The following is a 17453-nucleotide window of genomic DNA, read 5'->3' as shown; positions in this document are numbered from 1 at the left end:
TGAGCTTACAAAAGTTACATCTTATTCAAGGCTATCTTCTATAGTTATGTTAATGCACACGGTGTTGTGCGCAGATGCAGTTTGCATAGAGTTTTCTTAGAATAAGCCGCGTGTAGAAGTCACGTATTTGACCACACGCCTCTGTCGCCACAGCAATAAGCTATAATAACTCTTTAAAAATACTTTAGACGCAAGGTGACAACAGCTGAAAGAATCAAAGTAGTCATTTTTATACTTCAGTTTTATTTGTGAACTACAGCTTTTTAATAATCTCTTACATGATATATAAAACATTCTATAACACTTACGATAAGTAACATCGCAAAATTCCTTAGATTAAAGAACGGTATTGGTATTCCTTAGATTTCGGGGTCATTTCCTATTGTAGGATCCTCAAACATTATCCTTTTTCCATAAGATAGCTAAGAATAATCAAATCCCCCTCAGCAACTCCTGGGTTTGCGTATGGACGGAAACCACTAGCATGATAAACCTCTCTGCACAATGTTAAAAACATATCAAACTCATCTTCAAAGACCACTATTATGACATCATGTTTTTGCTGGGCCATTTTTACCTTGAAGGTAAGATACAGTCCTACACACAATAACAACCAAGAGGTCCCTGGAGGATATGCTCTCTTAGATGATTTTAAAAAATTCTTTCAGCAGTATCAATAACTGAGATAAGAGGTCACTTCCACAAGTTCTGACAGTAAACTGGCAGTTAAATACTGCAAGATAATCCTCTATTTCACGAGGACAAAGAATAATGTAAGTGTTTTCGTGGGTCATATGCCTGACCATAAACCTCAACACCATTGTCCCAATTCGTCTCTAAATGGATAATCAAGAGGCTTGTAGTTGGGGTGTTGAGGTTGGTGGAACAATAGGTACATTCTCCCCTTTTCCAGTGAAAGATCCACTCAGTGGAAGGACTGGTGCAGGTGTGGCTCCTGCAGTTATATCAGTAAGAAGGGGAGAGGGTGTGGCCATCACAGTCACCGTCCCACCTGCAGAAGCATTGGTTGATGGCGATGGAGGGGTCTGCGGGGGTGTGGAAAGCTGAACTTGAGCAGGTGAGTAGGGGTAGGCGTGTGGGGATGAGGTTGGTGCTGGGTATGACAAAGGAGGGGCAGCTGTTGACGCTGGTGCTGAGGTACCCCCCAGGGTAACTGGTGTTGGGACTAGAGGCTGTTGTTGGAAGAAGGGCGCAGGTGATGGGGTTGACTGGGACGTTGTGGGGGGCATCCTGCCAACAGTTGATGCTGGTGTGTAGGGTGTGTAGGCTGGCGTGTAAGATGCTGGCTGGCCAGATGCTGGTGTATAGGGAGCTGGCTGACTGGCTGCTGTAGTATGGGGTGCTTGCTGGGCTGGTGCTGGTGTAGCAGTGTAGGGGACTGTGGACGGCGGTGCTACAGGTGTAGGAAGAGCCACAACAGGTGCTGTCAGGCTAGTATTTAAAGGATTGAGTGCCGCATTAGCTGTGATGGACTTGAGGTCTAGAGATGCCATTCCTTGCTCAACACCAGTAGTAACTGATACTGCAAACACAAAAAACATATTTGTAAAAAAAAAAAAACAAATGGGCACTTTTTATATCATCAATTACGCAAAGACTTTGATAGTTTTTCAGGCACAAAAACAGAGAGTTCCATATCACAGCCACCATCATATCTTGCGCTGTGCAGGCAGTGATATGCAAATTCCAGGTCTTTGTACAGGAAAAACTATGAAAGTCTACAGGTAGGCTGGCTGTAGATTTGCGGTATCTTACCAGGGTGGGGCGTCGTGGCTCCTGGCACACCCATGAGTGGAATCTGAATTAAGAAGAACAAACATTACTACTGTATTTTAAATTGTTTGATCAGAGATCAGAACAGAGATCAGTAGAATGTCCAGTACAGTATTTGCAAACAATTAATATAGGACACTTGTTCAAAAGGGAATTATTACAACTTTTTTTTATAAATAAGACATAATCTTAGGCTTCCATAAGTTCAGCTTACATCAGAAAACCCATCAGCTGTAGGTACAGACTGAGTAGTCAGGGATGGGGATTCGCTGAGCTCTTCTTTCTTGGGAATTCTGTGCAAATATCCATAACCAATTCCACAGCCAAGACTGGAAAGAGGAGAACAATACAGTAAGTCTAATTTGTCCGAATACAGCAACTACTTTAATACCACTAACCTAATAAGCAAGGGACTTGTGATAAATTTCTTTCCATAGTTAACTCCAACAAAACAATGCTAAACACCTCCAAGTTAGTGTCTGCTTGCAGTAAATGACAAAAAGTGCGTATCTTTTTAAATAACCAAGAGCTTGATAATTTCATGCTTAATGAAAGAGGGACCGCAAACAGTACACAAGGAATACTATATCCTAAGACATAAAGGGAGCAGTATTATAGATGTCAAAACATCGGAGCATTTTCAAGCTATTTTAAGGTATATTACACTTAGTAACACATACCTTCCCTCTCCTCCCCAATTACTGTTTGGAGTTATTGTAATCTGCAAATTAAAGATGATCTATGATAAGTAATAAACTAAGTATGGTAACTTAACTTAACAGATACAAGAACATATTATTAAGTATCACAATTCCAAAAAGATCATTCAAAAGTAATCGTTAAAAATTAGTTTTCCAGTTAAATGCGTCATCATTATGACTGAGGCCCAATTAATAAGTAAGGCATAATAGGTAGCAAAGAATGAAAAAAGTTAATAATTGTTTTCAATGAACAATATCAATAAGAAGAATCCTCTCCGTGTCCATCTAATTAGTCACTATTAGGGCACGGACGTCTAAGCGTCCATCTAATTAAGGCCCTGTCACACGTACGTTTTTTCTCTTGCAACCTGTCTCTGAAAAAATTTGTTGCAGGTAGCAGGACACATTTTTTGAGTGTGACACCCCCTTTGCAACTAGATTTGCATTTCTCAAAGTCGCACGAAAAGTAGAACGCTCTTCTACTTTCTGCAACAAATTGTTTCAAGTGGCAGGAAAAACTTCACGTGTGACAGGGCGTGTTCGACTTGCAACAATTTTTTTGCGAGACAAGTTGCAGCCGAAAAGTCTACGCGTGACAGGGCCTTTAGTCACTACTAGGGAACACACCCCTGGCATACACCTACTATAATATGTCACTATTAGGGCACACACCTCTCGGCATACACCTACTATAACATGTCACTATTAGGGCACACACCTCTCGGCATCCGTCTGTTTCACAGTTGTATACATATAACTTAAGTGGCTTATTCTCATGTGATTCAATCAACTGGAACAGGTCTTCTGACTGTAAAAGAAACAAATCAACAATCTAACTTTATATTCAGATTTTCTGTTGCCTGCAATGAGCTAGTGAAAACAGTAGATTAGAATTTCACATCTGTGAGAAATTTTTAGTGTCATCTGTTTGTTTGTTCTTTCCATAGACAGTATCACCCCCTACACCAACAAATAGTCAATGCTGCATACAAGACATAGTTATTCTATTGCACGTCTAAGGTTCTGGATGTACCACTGCATAATAGTACTCATGTACAAGCAACAATGATGTATGGCATTCTGATTGTTTTATTTTAATCATAATTTTCAAGCCGATAATAAAAAAATAATAAAAAGAGTGCTTCTCCACCTCCTCCAAGAAATTTTTTTTTAAACGAACACAAAATTTAAAATGGTAACATATGGAGCTAGTTTCTCAGCAAACAGAATTCATACAAGGATCAATTAGGTAAGTACCTCATGTAGGACAGAATCAGCTCCTATGATGTAGTCTGTATTCGATCTAAGGCCGGCAATATCAGCAGGGGAGTTGGGTTGGACATCCTTCCAAAATAAAAATAATAATAATAATAAATTTCAAATGGGAGTAAATCACAAAAATATAACTATAGGTATTCTGTGTATACAGCATTCCTAACATGTCTCTTATAGTCAATCTTTATATTTTATTAGCAGGGGGCACATGTGTATGAGCTGTAGACAGTTAAAATGGAAAATCAATACACAAAGGAAATCAGTTACGCACAATTATAACTTCAGAAGATGGTGCAATGACTCTTAATTGAAAAGTACTGTATACTGTTATATTTCAGTTTTTGTGGTACTCACCAATACATGCCAGACATTCTCATTCGCACCATCAAAAGAACAAAATCTGATACTAACACCTAAGACATAATCACATGGGTTATATATATATATATATCGGGGCAGTTGAAAAACTAAATATGCACGATACAAATGACATTAGAAAGCTGGGGTGGAGGGCACAGGCAAGCAGCCCCTACTGGTCATTTCCTTGTGACCTCAGGAAAAAACTGTGGGGCATGACAATTCCTTGCCCCTATAGGTGTTACTGCACTGTATATATTTAATGCTAACACTTCAAAATCCTTATTGAGAAGATTCATAAGGTCTTGTTACCTGTATACATAACAAGTATGCCACAAGTTTAATCTGTTTTTAAAACCAGATTTATACATTACCTAATAATCCTTGACCTCCCCACATATTGCTTGGAGTAATACTAGCCTCTGCAATTGAAAAATAATATCCTTCAAAATATGTACTGTATGGTCTATCCTCTCAGGGATAAACAAGAATCTGCATGACAGCCTCTTTTAAATTGATAATAGTGTTGTTTTCTAGTGTAGCATGTGAATCACAAGGAGATGTTCTTACAATGCTTTTGACTAACCTCTGACTTTCTGTGTTTTGCTGCTATACACAAGCATTTTCACTGGCTTTTCTGCATTAGCTTTGAGAATTTCTTTTAAAGTCTCATTGTCCTGGTCCTGAAAGAATGATTATCAAACTGATGTCAAGCTTGGGTAACATAGTAATTGAATAAGTTACAGTAAATTCAGTAATACCACCACAGGGCTGCAGCTAGCTGGAAGGGGGGGGGGAATGGGTGGCACAGTGATTGAATGGGTTATACAGTACACTGAGCAATACAACTACAAGGCTGCAGCTATCTGGAGGGGAAACCACCCATTTAAGATAGAATTACAAGAAATTAATAAGCATGCCCCCCAAACAAAATGTTTTAGTTACAGCTATAGACTATCATATCGTCATCAGAAGAGGTTTCAGTAGGGAATCACAATATGCAAAAACTTCTTTTTCTATTGTTTTATGCTCTCAGCTTTCCGTTTATTATGGTGTCTTACAACGTGGGCAAACCTTTGTGATCAAACCTTCCATAAAGTCACCTACCAATCGAGTATTTTCAATGGAGATTATAAAATCAAAAAAAGGTTCCAGCCCCGCTTTGTACCCAGGTGAATTTTCCTGGACCTAGAAAGACACAGAAAGTCGATTATTTTCTAAATCAATTTAAAAAGAAAATTGCCAAGAAAAAAGAGCCGGCAATTTTTAACACGTCTGAACTGGCTGTTTAGAATTCAAACAATCCAAATGCACTACAAAAACAGTAGAAAAAAGTGAAAGAGTGTCAAACTTACTCGCAAAACATGATAGCCTTCCGATCCCCCGCCAGGAACCTCGGTAGACTCAGAAGCTCCCATCTTTGTGATAGAAGTCCAAACTATTCCATTCAATATGGCCGCCAAGTGTGTTGACGTGGACGAACCGAGAATACTTACCCAGAAAACTTTGCACATGTAGCACAGGGATCCCATGATCACATATTTTTGGCAGAGAGCACCTGGAACGACCTTTTGGCGCGAATTTCCGGAAAAGAACGTGAAACACATCAACAATCGAACGAACAATCAATCTATTTGCTTTACAACATTACCAAGATCGGCAAAATGCCAAAGGGGCGAGCTGCTCAGAGCAAGAAGCCTACAGTAAAGATCGAAAGTGAGGTAGGAAGATGGTAATTTAAACATGACCTTTTTTATGTGAACATGATGAAGCGTAGTGTGGATTTTTATGATCTTATGAAAGTTTGTAACTTTTTGTGCGTGCATCTGCAATAAAGTAAGAATACTTGCCAAAACCTACTTGCCTATTTAAAAGTCATAATCGAGGAGTGAAGATTTCGTTAAGAACGGCCAAGCAGTAGTGTTTGGCCGGTCCGTGTGTTGTCCATTGACTGCATTTAATGCTGTACGAATATTTGGTTATGTAATAAGTAGTCCACGACGCTTTCCTTTTTAGCCTGAATACACCTCAGATGAAGATGTCACGCCGCATATCGGGCACAGTGCGAGTCAATTATCTGAATATGAAAAGCGAAGACTGGAGAATATCCGCAAAAATAATGAAATGCTTGCGAAGCTTAACATTGATGTGGTAAGACACTTTACAATCGTCTGCTGGCCCGTACATTAGCCAGGGTCCGGCAAGGGAGGGCTATTCTACATAGCAACCACTGATAGTGTCACACACACCCTCAGAGCTGTTACTAAGCACACTGTACCACTTGCTTAGCGGCTTGAGGTGGTGGCAAAACATTTTTTATGGAAGGGGGGGGGGGGGGTGAAAGTTGAAAATGCTGCACACTTTACTGTAGGGAGGGTGGTGGAAAATAGTTGTATCCTCCCAGGTAAAAGTTCGAGATTTTGGAGCAACACCTCAGCAATAGGATCAAGCCACTATTGATTACTAAAGGGGTTCATGCGTTCTTTGTGCCTTCCCCTAGCTACAACCTTTACCCTAAGTTACAACTGTATATGGCAATTATATTACAAGCCATTAATCATGGCACATTATCTATGTCCTGGGTCTTTCTCAAAGCTCCATAATATTGCAGTAAGATGACTAGTGCATAAGATATTGCATAAGATGAATAGTACAGTAGTACCTCGTAATTTCAGTGACCAACCCCAATGTTTATAAGCAGCAACTATTCCAAAATACTTGTATTTAGTAGAATATGTATGTAGAAACCTCTAATTAAACAGCCACTTTATCTCTAGGGTGGTCACTTAATATTATTATACTGTAACTATTTTTTTTTTACCAAAGGTAAAGCAAGAACTAGTATCAAGTGCTACCAAAAAAAGAAAATTGAACAATTTGAGGTGAAAAAATACTGAATGATTGTTCTTTAAAGGTTTAATGTCAGCATTAAGTAATGTCAACCCTCTTCTTGTATTTGAACACACCCAGAAAACTAAAAAAGTAATTTTCATTTGTGGTGCTCTACACTTACAGGGTATCAGAATATTCTACAGTAGAGTCCAGTATATATTTTAACAGAGTCAAAATACAAACTCAAAAGCCTTTGAAAAAGAATTTTCTCTCCATTTGCGAGTTGTTTGATTACTGTCCTCTGCCTTCTTATTTTCTTTTGTGATCATTGTGTTTTTTTTTATTGAAGCATTAAAAAGACTCAAAGCTCTGTAGAACTTCCTCGTCGCAAATCTCTCAGGATAAGGAGAATAACACCAGATGGCATGGCTCTACCTGAACCTCCCCCTACCCCTGTCTACCCAGAACCTGTAAGTAATACAGCCTACTTGATATAAAGTCTAAGGGCATCACAATTCTTAATTTCCCAATTAAGTTTTTTTTAAGATAAAATAAGGGCTTGAAAAACACATGATAATAATGCTATTACAGTATGTTCAGATTTACATGTCAGCTTGCTATGTTTTGGGGTGGGTACTGAAAGCAGAGATTTTGATTTTCCAGCCTGCCATTATCTTAATAATTAATTTTCCAGCCAGCCATTATCTTATCAACATAAGTAATCAAGGAATATTGATGTTGTGTTACATACAGTGAGGCATTACTTTTACAAATAGTGAAGAGAACCATCACCATGGCCAACAACTGTCAGCACTTGTCACAAATAATAGTTATATGTTTTATAAGGTAGACTCTAGGAATGTTTGGCAGGTTTCTTTGTATTGAGTATGTAGGAAGGTGTGAATGAACCTTTATTTAGCATATAATCAACGAGCCTGTTCATACAACTGGAGAACACCCTGGCCGGCTGAGTAACCGCGCTTCCGCACAGGGTACCCAACGTGTGTACACAACATATATAACATTTCCCCCTCTTCTAAGGAAGCTGTGGGGTCGGGGGTAGCCTAACTAACGACGTAACGTGTCCGATTATAAGTTCAGCCTGTCTGGCGCTATGCCCTTGTTCGCGCGTGACGATCTCCTAGGCATGTCCGGCTCTCCCGCATCCTCGGGAACTTCCTCACTGATCGTCGGTGGATTTTGCTGTCTTGTTGTTTGAGGGGGATTCAATGTTTCTGTAGCGTCGCCATCTCCCTCTGTGCAGCTGAGTGGCTCAGCTGCTGGCGTGGTCATCGGAAGTAGCTGGTGATCTCGGTGAGACATGCTATCTTGATAAGGAGGTGCAGTTCTTTCGCAGAGCTGGTCTGCATGACGTCGAACGTGTTGTTGGGGGAACTTGTCTGGCTGTACTTCGTACATCACATTCCCGATCTTTGTTGTTACGCACCCTGGAGACCACTTCCCCCCAGAGACGCTGAAGTCTCGATACCATACCTTGTGGCCAATGGTAAAGCATCGTGACGGTTGTGATAGTGCAGGTGCCGTCTTAGGAGATGCTGGTCTGTATGGCGACAACAAATCTAAACGTGTGCGCAGGTTTCTTCCCAACATAAGTTTGGCCGGTGTTTGCTGGGTAGTTGCATTAGAGGTGTTGCGCTGTTTCAAGAGGAAGTCTGCAATGATCTGCGATGGAGGACCCTGCCCGGCTTCGTATGCCAACTTGAAGGTTTGGACGAATCTTTCAGCCTGGCCGTTGCTCTTTGGGTGGTACGGTGCTGTAGTGGTGTGTTTAACGCCATTCTGCTTCATGAACTTGTCGAAAGCTTCTGAAGTGAATTGTGAGCCATTGTCACTGACTACGTGAATGGGTAGCCCGAAACGAGCAAAAAGATCATGAAGAACCTTGATGGTTGCCGGAGCTGTAGTCGTGCGCATGGGAACTATTTCCAGCCATTTGGAGTAAGCGTCGACAACAACTAGAAAATGTATCCCATCCACGGGTCCGGCAAAGTCAATGTGTATCCTCTCCCATGGTGCTTGTGGGTAGGCCCATGGGTGGTACTGCGATGGGGGTGCATTCCGTGTGGTGTTGCACGGTCCACAACTCTTTGCCAGGTCCTCAATGTCTTTATCTATTCCTGGCCACCATATGTGGCCACGGGCAAGCTCCTTCATCTTGACAATTCCTAAATGACTCTCGTGCAGCTCGTCTAGAGTGCGTGCTCTCAGTGCGCTCGGAATGACAACGCGATGGCCTCGCATGACACATCCCTCGTGAAGAGATAGTTCGGGTGCACACGTCAGGAACGGTTTCATATTGTTGCTCGGGGTCGTGCAAGGGAATCCGTTCAGCACATAATCGTGTACTTCGTGGAGCAAGGGGTCAGCTGCCGTGTGCTCTCTTATGTCATCTGCTGTGACGGGAAGACGATCCATCTGTTCCACTTGGTATAAATCGGCGAGGTCAAAATACCCATCCTTGGGAGCCTTGTGTTGGGGGAGGCGAGAAAGAGCATCTGCGTTGGAGTGGTCATTAGATGACCTGTATTGGATATCATACGAGTATGCCGATAACTTGGTGGCCCATCGTTGCATGCGCATGGCTGCTATGGGAGGGATTCCTCTCTTGGGGCCCAGTATGGCCATGAGCGGCTGGTGGTCCGTTCTGAGGGTGAAGTTGCGTCCGTAGAGATAGATATGGAATCTGGTAACGCCAAAGACTATGGAGAGGGCTTCTTTGTCGATCTGTGCGTAGTTCTTCTCGCTGCTGTTCATTGTCCGCGAGGCAAACGCGATGGGACGCTCTGTCCCATCGGGGATTTGGTGCGACAGAACAGCACCCAGGCCGTATGCCGATGCATCACAGTCGAGTATGATTGGGAGATCTGGGTTATAGGGTACCAGCACGTTGTCAACTGTGATCATTGATTTGACATTGGTGAACGCTTTCTGGCATTTGGCACTCCAGCACCACTTGGTGTCCTTCTTCAGCAGTTGATGAAGAGGTTGTAAGACCTGTGATAGGTTGGGTAGGAATTTCTGGTAGTAGTTTACCAGGCCTAAGAACGCACGGAGCTGGGTTACATCCTGAGGTGATGGTGCCGTCTTGATGGCTTCTACCTTGTCACTCGTGGGGTGGATTCCGTCTTTGTCGATGACGTGACCGAAGTATTTTAGCGATGGCTGCATGAATTCGCACTTCTCTCGTTGTGCTGTGAGACCGTTGGTGTGTAGGCGTCGCAAAACTTCTTCCAGGTTTGTAAGGTGTTCTTCGCTGTCTCTTCCTGTCACCAGAATGTCGTCTTGGTAACACAGTACTTGTGGAAGGTCCTTGAAAATTCTGTCCATCTGTCGCTGGAAAATCGCCGCTGAGGACGCTACGCCAAATGGAAGTCGGTTGTAGGCGTACAATCCTTTGTGAGTGGTCAGGGTTGTGAACTGTTTAGCAGAGTCGTCGAGTGGTATCTGGGAGTATGCTTTGGTAAGGTCTAACTTAGAAAAGAAAGACCCACCGTTCATTTTTTCTTGCAGATCATCTAGGGTTGGAAGGGGATAGGAATCGGCCACTAACTCAGGGTTTAACGTAACCTTGAAATCCCCGCACAGGCGTATACCACCAGATTTCTTCACCACCGGGACAACAGGTGTTGCCTATTCGCTATTGGGGATAGGAGAGATTATCCCCTGTTTTTCTAAGTTCTCTAGTTCTGTTTCCACCTGGTGCCGGATGGCAAAAGGAACTGTGCGGTGCTTTTGGTGTACTGGAGTTGCCCCATCACGGACGTGTAGCTGCGCAGCATATCCCTTGAGACAGCCTAGTTCGTCGCTGAAAACATCTTGATACTTCTCTGTGAGGTCTGACAGTGCAGTGTTCTTGCCTTGAACCAACTTGATTGATGGCCAATCAAGTTTGAATAGGCGCAGCCAAGAGCGACCAAAGAGTGCAACTCTAGGTCCATCCACGACATACATCTTTGCCTCACAGCATTGGTCGTTATAACTAATGTTCGCGTTGACCACACCCATAGGGACTATTATCTCATTACCATACGTGCGAAGCTTTACTTTAGCGGGTTTGAGCTCTAGGTGTTTGCATGTACTCTCGTAAACATTGCGCGGGATGATTGACACTGACGAACCCGTGTCCAGTTCCATGCTAACCGGGGACCCTTCAATGTTGACTTGTACTAGAATAGGGGGGACTGGTTGTATCACATTTGAAAATGTGTAAGCACTGGATCTCATCTTCCTCCCCCTCTGAGATTTCCTGCTCTACGCAGTGGGTGGGTTTGGTCTTGCTTGGGGTGCTCTTTTTGCGATTGATACTGGACATGCAGATATCAGAAATATGTCCGCGCTTGTTGCATATGCGGCAAATGGCATTGTAGAACTTACAGTCCCTGCGCGCGTGTGTGTTTTTGCCACAGCTCATACATTTCTGTGGGGTTTGCTCCATTTTGAAAACGCGGGACTGATGTGGCCGGGCAGATTCGGGGGTCTGGGCTCCAGTCTCAGGGATTGTGTGTGCTTGGTGGAATGCATTGGCACCTTTCCCTGCCTGTTCCATTGCTTTGGCGATGGTGACTGCTTTTTCTAGGGTTAAATCGCGCTCGCACAGCAATTTCTTAGAAATAGATTCATTTGCTAAACCACAAACAAATCGATCGCGGAGGGCCTGGGGAAGAAATTCCCCAAAATTACAATGTTCAGTCATTTGTTTCAATGAGGCCACAAATGCGTTGATATCTTCGCCAAGCGCTTGATTCCTTTGGTGGAATTTGTAACGCTCTGCAATTTCGAGCGGGGGTGGTGATAAATGACCCTCAAGTATTTCTATGATCTCTTGGTATGTTTTGTCCTTGGGTTTTCTGGGTGAGGTCAGACCTCGTAACAGATTGTAGGTTTTGGGACCGATTAAACTAAGTAGCGAGGCTGTCTTTTTGTCTTCATTTATGTTGTTAGCATCAAAGAATAGCTCTAACCGTTCAACGTAACAAGTGAATGTTTCTGTGGCTTCGTCAAACGGCTGCATGTTGCCTATCGTATTACTGGCAGCCATCTTGAATTCCGTAAGATTTGATCGAGGAGTAAATGCAGGAATTGCAGTGTTTACTTACGATCCTTTGGTCGTTGAGTCCTTCACCAGCTCGTCGCCAGTTATTGAGTATGTAGGAAGGTGTGAATGAACCTTTATTTAGCATATAATCAACGAGCCTGTTCATACAACTGGAGAACACCCTGGCCGGCTGAGTAACCGCGCTTCCGCACAGGGTACCCAACGTGTGTACACAACATATATAACACTTTGCTTATTGGGGGTAAGTAATTGTAACTCAGATTAACAATTGTTTTTCAGTCCCGATTGCCAAGTGGGCCACTAGATATGGACCCAATAAATGAGGTTGAAGATATTGAAGCCAAAGGGTTTCTTTGCAAGATGAATCAGCTTTCTTGTAAGGTTAGTGCCATTTTCAATAGCTGGAGTAGTAAAAAGGCTAGGTGTACTATGTACTGTAGTTTAACCTAAATTCTGAAATGGTAATTATTTGCTTCACCTATCCAATTATAGGTTAAAAAGACACCAGTTAAGTCTTCTTCAAAAGAGCTAAAATCTTTAAGGTATATGTATGTATACTGTATATGATTAGGATATTTTATGCATACAGTAGGGAAGAGGAGCAAGCCTAAGTCAATCTTTAGCAATAGCAGTAACTGTTAGCATTTACCAATAGGGATCTGATAATTAACACAATGACACCAGAAAATAATGATAATGACAAAATGATCATTCTGAATATGCAAACAACTACCCTCTATTTTACAAAGTGGAATGACCACACTCTTTTCTTTATACAGCTTACATGAGAAATCACTGAGAAAGCTGCAAGTGAAAGAAGATCATGTTCACAAAGTAGTTTCAAAAAGAATAGTTTCCATATTGTTCCATCCAGCACAGACCAAGGTGGTAGTGCTTGCTTCTGATAAGTCTGGAAAACTAGGGATGTGGGATGTGGTGAGTGATAAAACAGTACAATAATGATTGCCAATACTAGGGGATCACGTCCATCCTGTTATGGGATACCTGTGTTTTTTTTGTACTGAGATTGTGGGCTAAAGTGAGCAATAACAAGATGCAAACAAAATTTGTTTTTGGAGTTACATACCTTGTGGCAATTCTTGGTATACATACAAATGGCTCCATTTCTAAAATAAAATGTCAAGTAGTGACATACTGTAGCCCATAACCCAACCCCTTAGAGGCACTACTGATAATTATTATGGTGTTGTCTTTAGGGATCCAGTAGCAGTACCGAAGGAGTGTATCTATTTGAGCCACATTCTAATGTTATCCCAAGCTTGGCATTTGATCCTGATGACACAACTAAGCTGTATAGCTGTAGCTACGATGGAACACTTCGATGTGCAGACTTGACAGTCCCTGTATTCCATGAGGTAGATCTGAAATTCACCTTGCTCTTTAACACGAAGAAGGTACTCCTGAACATCTCTTTTCTGTCTTTTTTGTCTTCTCAGGTATTATCATTAGATGAAGATGATACAGCCTTTAGCTATATGACATTTGGCACAACTAGCCATTCCTGCCTGTTGGCATCATGTTTTGATGGCTCTATTATGATAGTCGATAGCAGGATTGATGCTAAGAAGAGGTAAAGATTCTCTTTTTTTGTGTAAAATAATACTCTTGGAAAGTATCTTGCCCATAAGACAGTAATTCCACTTGCTCTGTTTGATCGATGTCCCTCACTTAGCTTTGCTAAGTCAGTGTGACTGCCCTGAAATACTGGGGCAAGTGGGATGGATAAACCAGGTGATTCCACTCTCCCTCTTCAATTTGTATTTTTTTTAACTTAAAATGAGTAGGGGTAAAAATTCTTTTAGTATGACATAGACTTAGAATTTGAAATTTGGCTTGGCATGGGGTTTACTAGACACTTTGTATGGTGCACGCAAAGAAGCGTTTGGAAGATGACGTTCACATTACTTGCTCTTATTCAAATTGATACTCAGCTACATGTCACTCTAAGCTATTTGTGACCTTTTGTTTACCAAATGCGATGTATGGATCATCTTGTTACAGAAATCCAGCACAGACTCTTGATGTGCATGACCGTGCAATTAAGTGCGTCGATGTCCACCCGACCAATAGAAATCTGGTGTGTACTTCCACAAGGAATGGGTAAGAAATTTTATAAATCGCAGTTGTCTCTCCTCTTCCTAGGAAATAAAAGAAATGGAACATATGGATGCAGTAAATAATTAATAAAAAAATAATTATGCTCCCAGAGATTATTCGCGTGCTTTATAAGAAGCTATGTGGTTTTATTTTAGACAGTCTAGTAGTGTTTGTTTTTTGTAATTTACAGGGCAATTGCGTTCTGGGATGTCCGTAACTTCAAGAACAGGAAGTCAATTCTAAGTTCGCTTCAACTTGGTCGCTCTGTGTCGTCTGCATTCTTTTCGCCAATAACTGGTCAACAAATAGTCGCCACGTGCATGAACGATACTGTCACGTGAGTATCATGTGCCCTAAACAAAAACAATGGTATCATGTCCCTAACACTGGTCACGTGAGTATCATGTGACTCACACAAGATCACGTGATTACCATGTGCCTTACACAAGATCACGCGAGCATCATGTGCCACATAACACCACGTGAGTATCATGTGCGTCACACGATATAACCTACAGTAAGTATCATATGCATGTGTATGAATGTTAGAACTGTATGCTTGAATTTTGTTTTGTTTTATGTTAGGGTGCACGATGTATCAGATTCGGGAATCGCTACACATCGTCCTAAATGTTTATTCAGGTACTGACAAAATTAAGAACTCAAAGTTTTTAAACAACTTCAGCTTTGTTTTCGAGTTAGTTAAGGAGTTTTTTTGTGATTCGAATGAGTATTTTCTAGACATGATAACGGAACTGGGCGATGGCTTACAACCTTCAACGCCGTTTGGGATCCCAAACATGACGATCTTATCGCTGTTGGCAGTATGAGTCGGAATAGACAGGTATGCAAACGTATGAGTCGGAATAGACAGGTATGCAAACGTATGAGTCGGAATAGACATGTATGCAAACAGACCGTAACATGACGATCTTATCGCTGTTGGCAGTATGAGTCGGAATAGACAGGTATACAAACAGACCGTAACAAGAAGAACCCGATGGCAAGCGATTCAGACTTTTCATAGAGTACGTTAATAAAAATAACACGAAAAACGAGAAACAGGATCATTTGTTCATGACAGCCCATTACATATCTTTCAAATTCAAAGTTTATTTTTTATTTAGACAGTACCTCCAGCTTGGATTTGGTACTTCCAATAATTATTTACTGAGGCGAGATGAGGCATGACTACCGAGGCGAATGTTAGTTACTGGCCTGGCTACGAATGATCAAAACACACTGTTTTCCTCGTTGCGCGTTTCCAGACCTTTTTACACCTGTTCACGTAAACAAGTCAAAATAGAGTTAGTACGTTAATTATGAGCTGCATGTCTTCATTCTGTTAACTGAGCCGACAGTGTGTTCAGGGGCCGGTTCCTAGACTAACTCAGGGATAAACCTCGACATTTGATTGGATAAAAAGGGCATTCATCCCTGGGTTGGCCTTGACTTGATCTTTAGGAACCCGGCCCAGCGCTTTTTCCTGGATCTGCGCCTTTCCTTAACCCAACAAAACTACCGACTGCGCAGGATGTATCAGAGATATATGAATACCAATAGAAGGGAAGGGGAGAAACAGCGCGATAAACACTAAACGCAAAAGAGAAAATAAAAGTATGAAAGAAAAACGTTTTTTGTTTGTTTTGCAATAGATCGATGTCTATTCGTCTGATTATCCGAACAGCCAGTTGCTGAGTCTGCAGCACGAGAACATGACCACCATCAACTCGCGTCTGGCCTTCCACCCTTCACTGAATATGTTAGTTGGCGGCAATTCCTCTGGAAAGGTCTACTTGTGGACTGAATAACCGGAATTGGATGAAATAAGTAGGCAGGTTTTAGAATGGACTATATATATATATATATCTAATGGTTCTTTTTTAGCGAAAATATATTGAAATTTGTTACGTTAATATTCCTGTTTTTTTCGTTTTGTGCTGTATTTTGTATACAGTGTGAGATGAAATTTTAAATTTTGAATGTGATTACGTGATTGAGTGAGGCGGCTTGTGTTACTGTTATCTTGATTGAATTATCAACTTGTAAATTGCTGAATGATATTCGAGTGTACGAACTGTCCGGGACAGTTTCATGATAAAGTTGCTTTTTTTTTTTAGTCAACACCTATAACTGTTAGAACAGGTTGGGTTAAAACGATATGATGTTATCAGGCTCGGTCTCCATCCATTGTTACGTCGCGCGCCAGGATCGCACGCACCGAAACCAGCCCGGCTGGAAACCCATGTGATACCCCCTATAGAATCCAAACATTTCCCGCATTATCGGGCGTTTCACTTCTCTTCCCAACACAGAGGTGACTGCTTGGAGTTTAGATGCTCCCGGATTGTCGCTGACCACATCACCACGTGGTTACCATGAGCTGTGCGTTGCTTAGTATCATTGCTAACGTAAAGCTGTTTACTTAAAGAAGGCCTGTCACGACGCCATTTTATGCTCCCGCTCCGTGGCGAGTCACACAAAGCAATCCATTTTCATCGGCTAATTCAAGACTTCATTCATAGATTGTTATTTTTTAGTTTCTTTGCGAATAAGCAGCTGCATTTTCAATGATAAACAACAAAGAAGAAGTTGATCGACCTTTAATAGTGTTTGGTACTTCTATCGACGGACTTTTTTCCACTTTCCCAGATACCGTCCCAGTTCAACGACATCTATAGGAATCTTTTTTGTTTGTGTGTAGAGTCAATGAGCCCCACCCAAAATATACTCGTAAATATTGCTATACACCTAAAATACCAAAGATTTTTTTTTTAAAAAAACTTAAAATCCTCCCAGAAATACCTCACCCTTCATACTAGCGAGGTAGACAACGAGGCAAATAGAATTTTACTCTAACATACTGACATATGTCATTTTATCTCTATTCTACATAAATAACACAAACCAGTTAAAGGCGGGCATCTTTATTGATAGCTTGTGGTGGCATGTAAACAACAGAAATAATTGTAAAGTAGGTAACTACAGAAGTTTAAAACAACGATTAAAGTCCATATAACCTTTCAGAGTTGATAGACTTTTTCAATTCTTTATATTTTCATCTTCCATATGGTATGTGTTTCGTATGGACCCTATAAAACACGCGTTCGCGCAAATCTCTCAAATCTGTAATATTGAGGTATTTTGGTCAATTAGCGGAAAAAAGGCCGTGAATTGGAAGGCCCGGGTCCAGTCATTTGTGACGTAGATCGAGATGTCAACCAAATTACATGAGAAAACATATGCGCGCGCTAAACCGGTTCCCGTCGTCATGTCTTCTTAGTTATTGCTGCAGAACG

At 41.6% G+C, this 17453-nt stretch overlaps 2 protein-coding genes across 3 annotated transcripts; one reads left to right on the top strand and one right to left on the bottom strand.

The window, feature by feature from the left end:
- Window positions 1–223: 223 nt before the first annotated feature.
- Window positions 224–5638, bottom strand: LOC5521709 (Golgi reassembly-stacking protein 2). The gene is made up of 11 exons (XM_048723801.1): window positions 5483–5638; window positions 5235–5315; window positions 4714–4810; window positions 4502–4549; window positions 4125–4183; window positions 3753–3839; window positions 3214–3303; window positions 2475–2515; window positions 2009–2123; window positions 1777–1819; window positions 224–1543 (listed from the first exon to the last, which is right to left on the bottom strand). Exons 1-11 carry the CDS (start codon window positions 5543–5545, stop codon window positions 849–851), a joined length of 1419 nt encoding a protein of 472 aa, XP_048579758.1. The 5' UTR covers window positions 5546–5638; the 3' UTR covers window positions 224–848.
- Window positions 5639–5666: 28 nt separating this feature from the next.
- On the top strand, window positions 5667–17178 carry LOC5521708 (WD repeat-containing protein 76). 2 transcript variants are annotated; one of them, XM_032366995.2, is made up of 14 exons: window positions 5667–5848; window positions 6144–6278; window positions 6954–7009; window positions 7309–7429; window positions 12316–12417; window positions 12529–12578; window positions 12816–12972; window positions 13254–13412; window positions 13494–13627; window positions 14059–14157; window positions 14345–14491; window positions 14740–14796; window positions 14896–14998; window positions 15810–17178. In XM_032366995.2, the coding sequence occupies exons 1-14, from the start codon at window positions 5792–5794 to the stop codon at window positions 15963–15965; spliced, it is 1533 nt and encodes a 510-aa protein (XP_032222886.2). In that variant the 5' UTR covers window positions 5667–5791; the 3' UTR covers window positions 15966–17178. The 2 variants fall into 2 exon arrangements, with proteins under 2 accessions (XP_032222886.2, XP_048579759.1); XM_048723802.1 differs by lacking the exon at window positions 15810–17178 and adding an exon at window positions 15123–15771 and having other exon boundaries at window positions 14896–15028.
- The last annotated feature ends 275 nt before the right edge of the window (window positions 17179–17453 follow it).

Source organism: Nematostella vectensis, chromosome 2, assembly GCF_932526225.1.
Source record: "Nematostella vectensis chromosome 2, jaNemVect1.1, whole genome shotgun sequence".
Lineage (NCBI taxonomy): Eukaryota > Metazoa > Cnidaria > Anthozoa > Actiniaria > Edwardsiidae > Nematostella > Nematostella vectensis.
The sequence above is the reverse complement of the archived record's forward strand: the minus strand, read 5'-3'. Positions and strand labels throughout refer to the sequence as shown.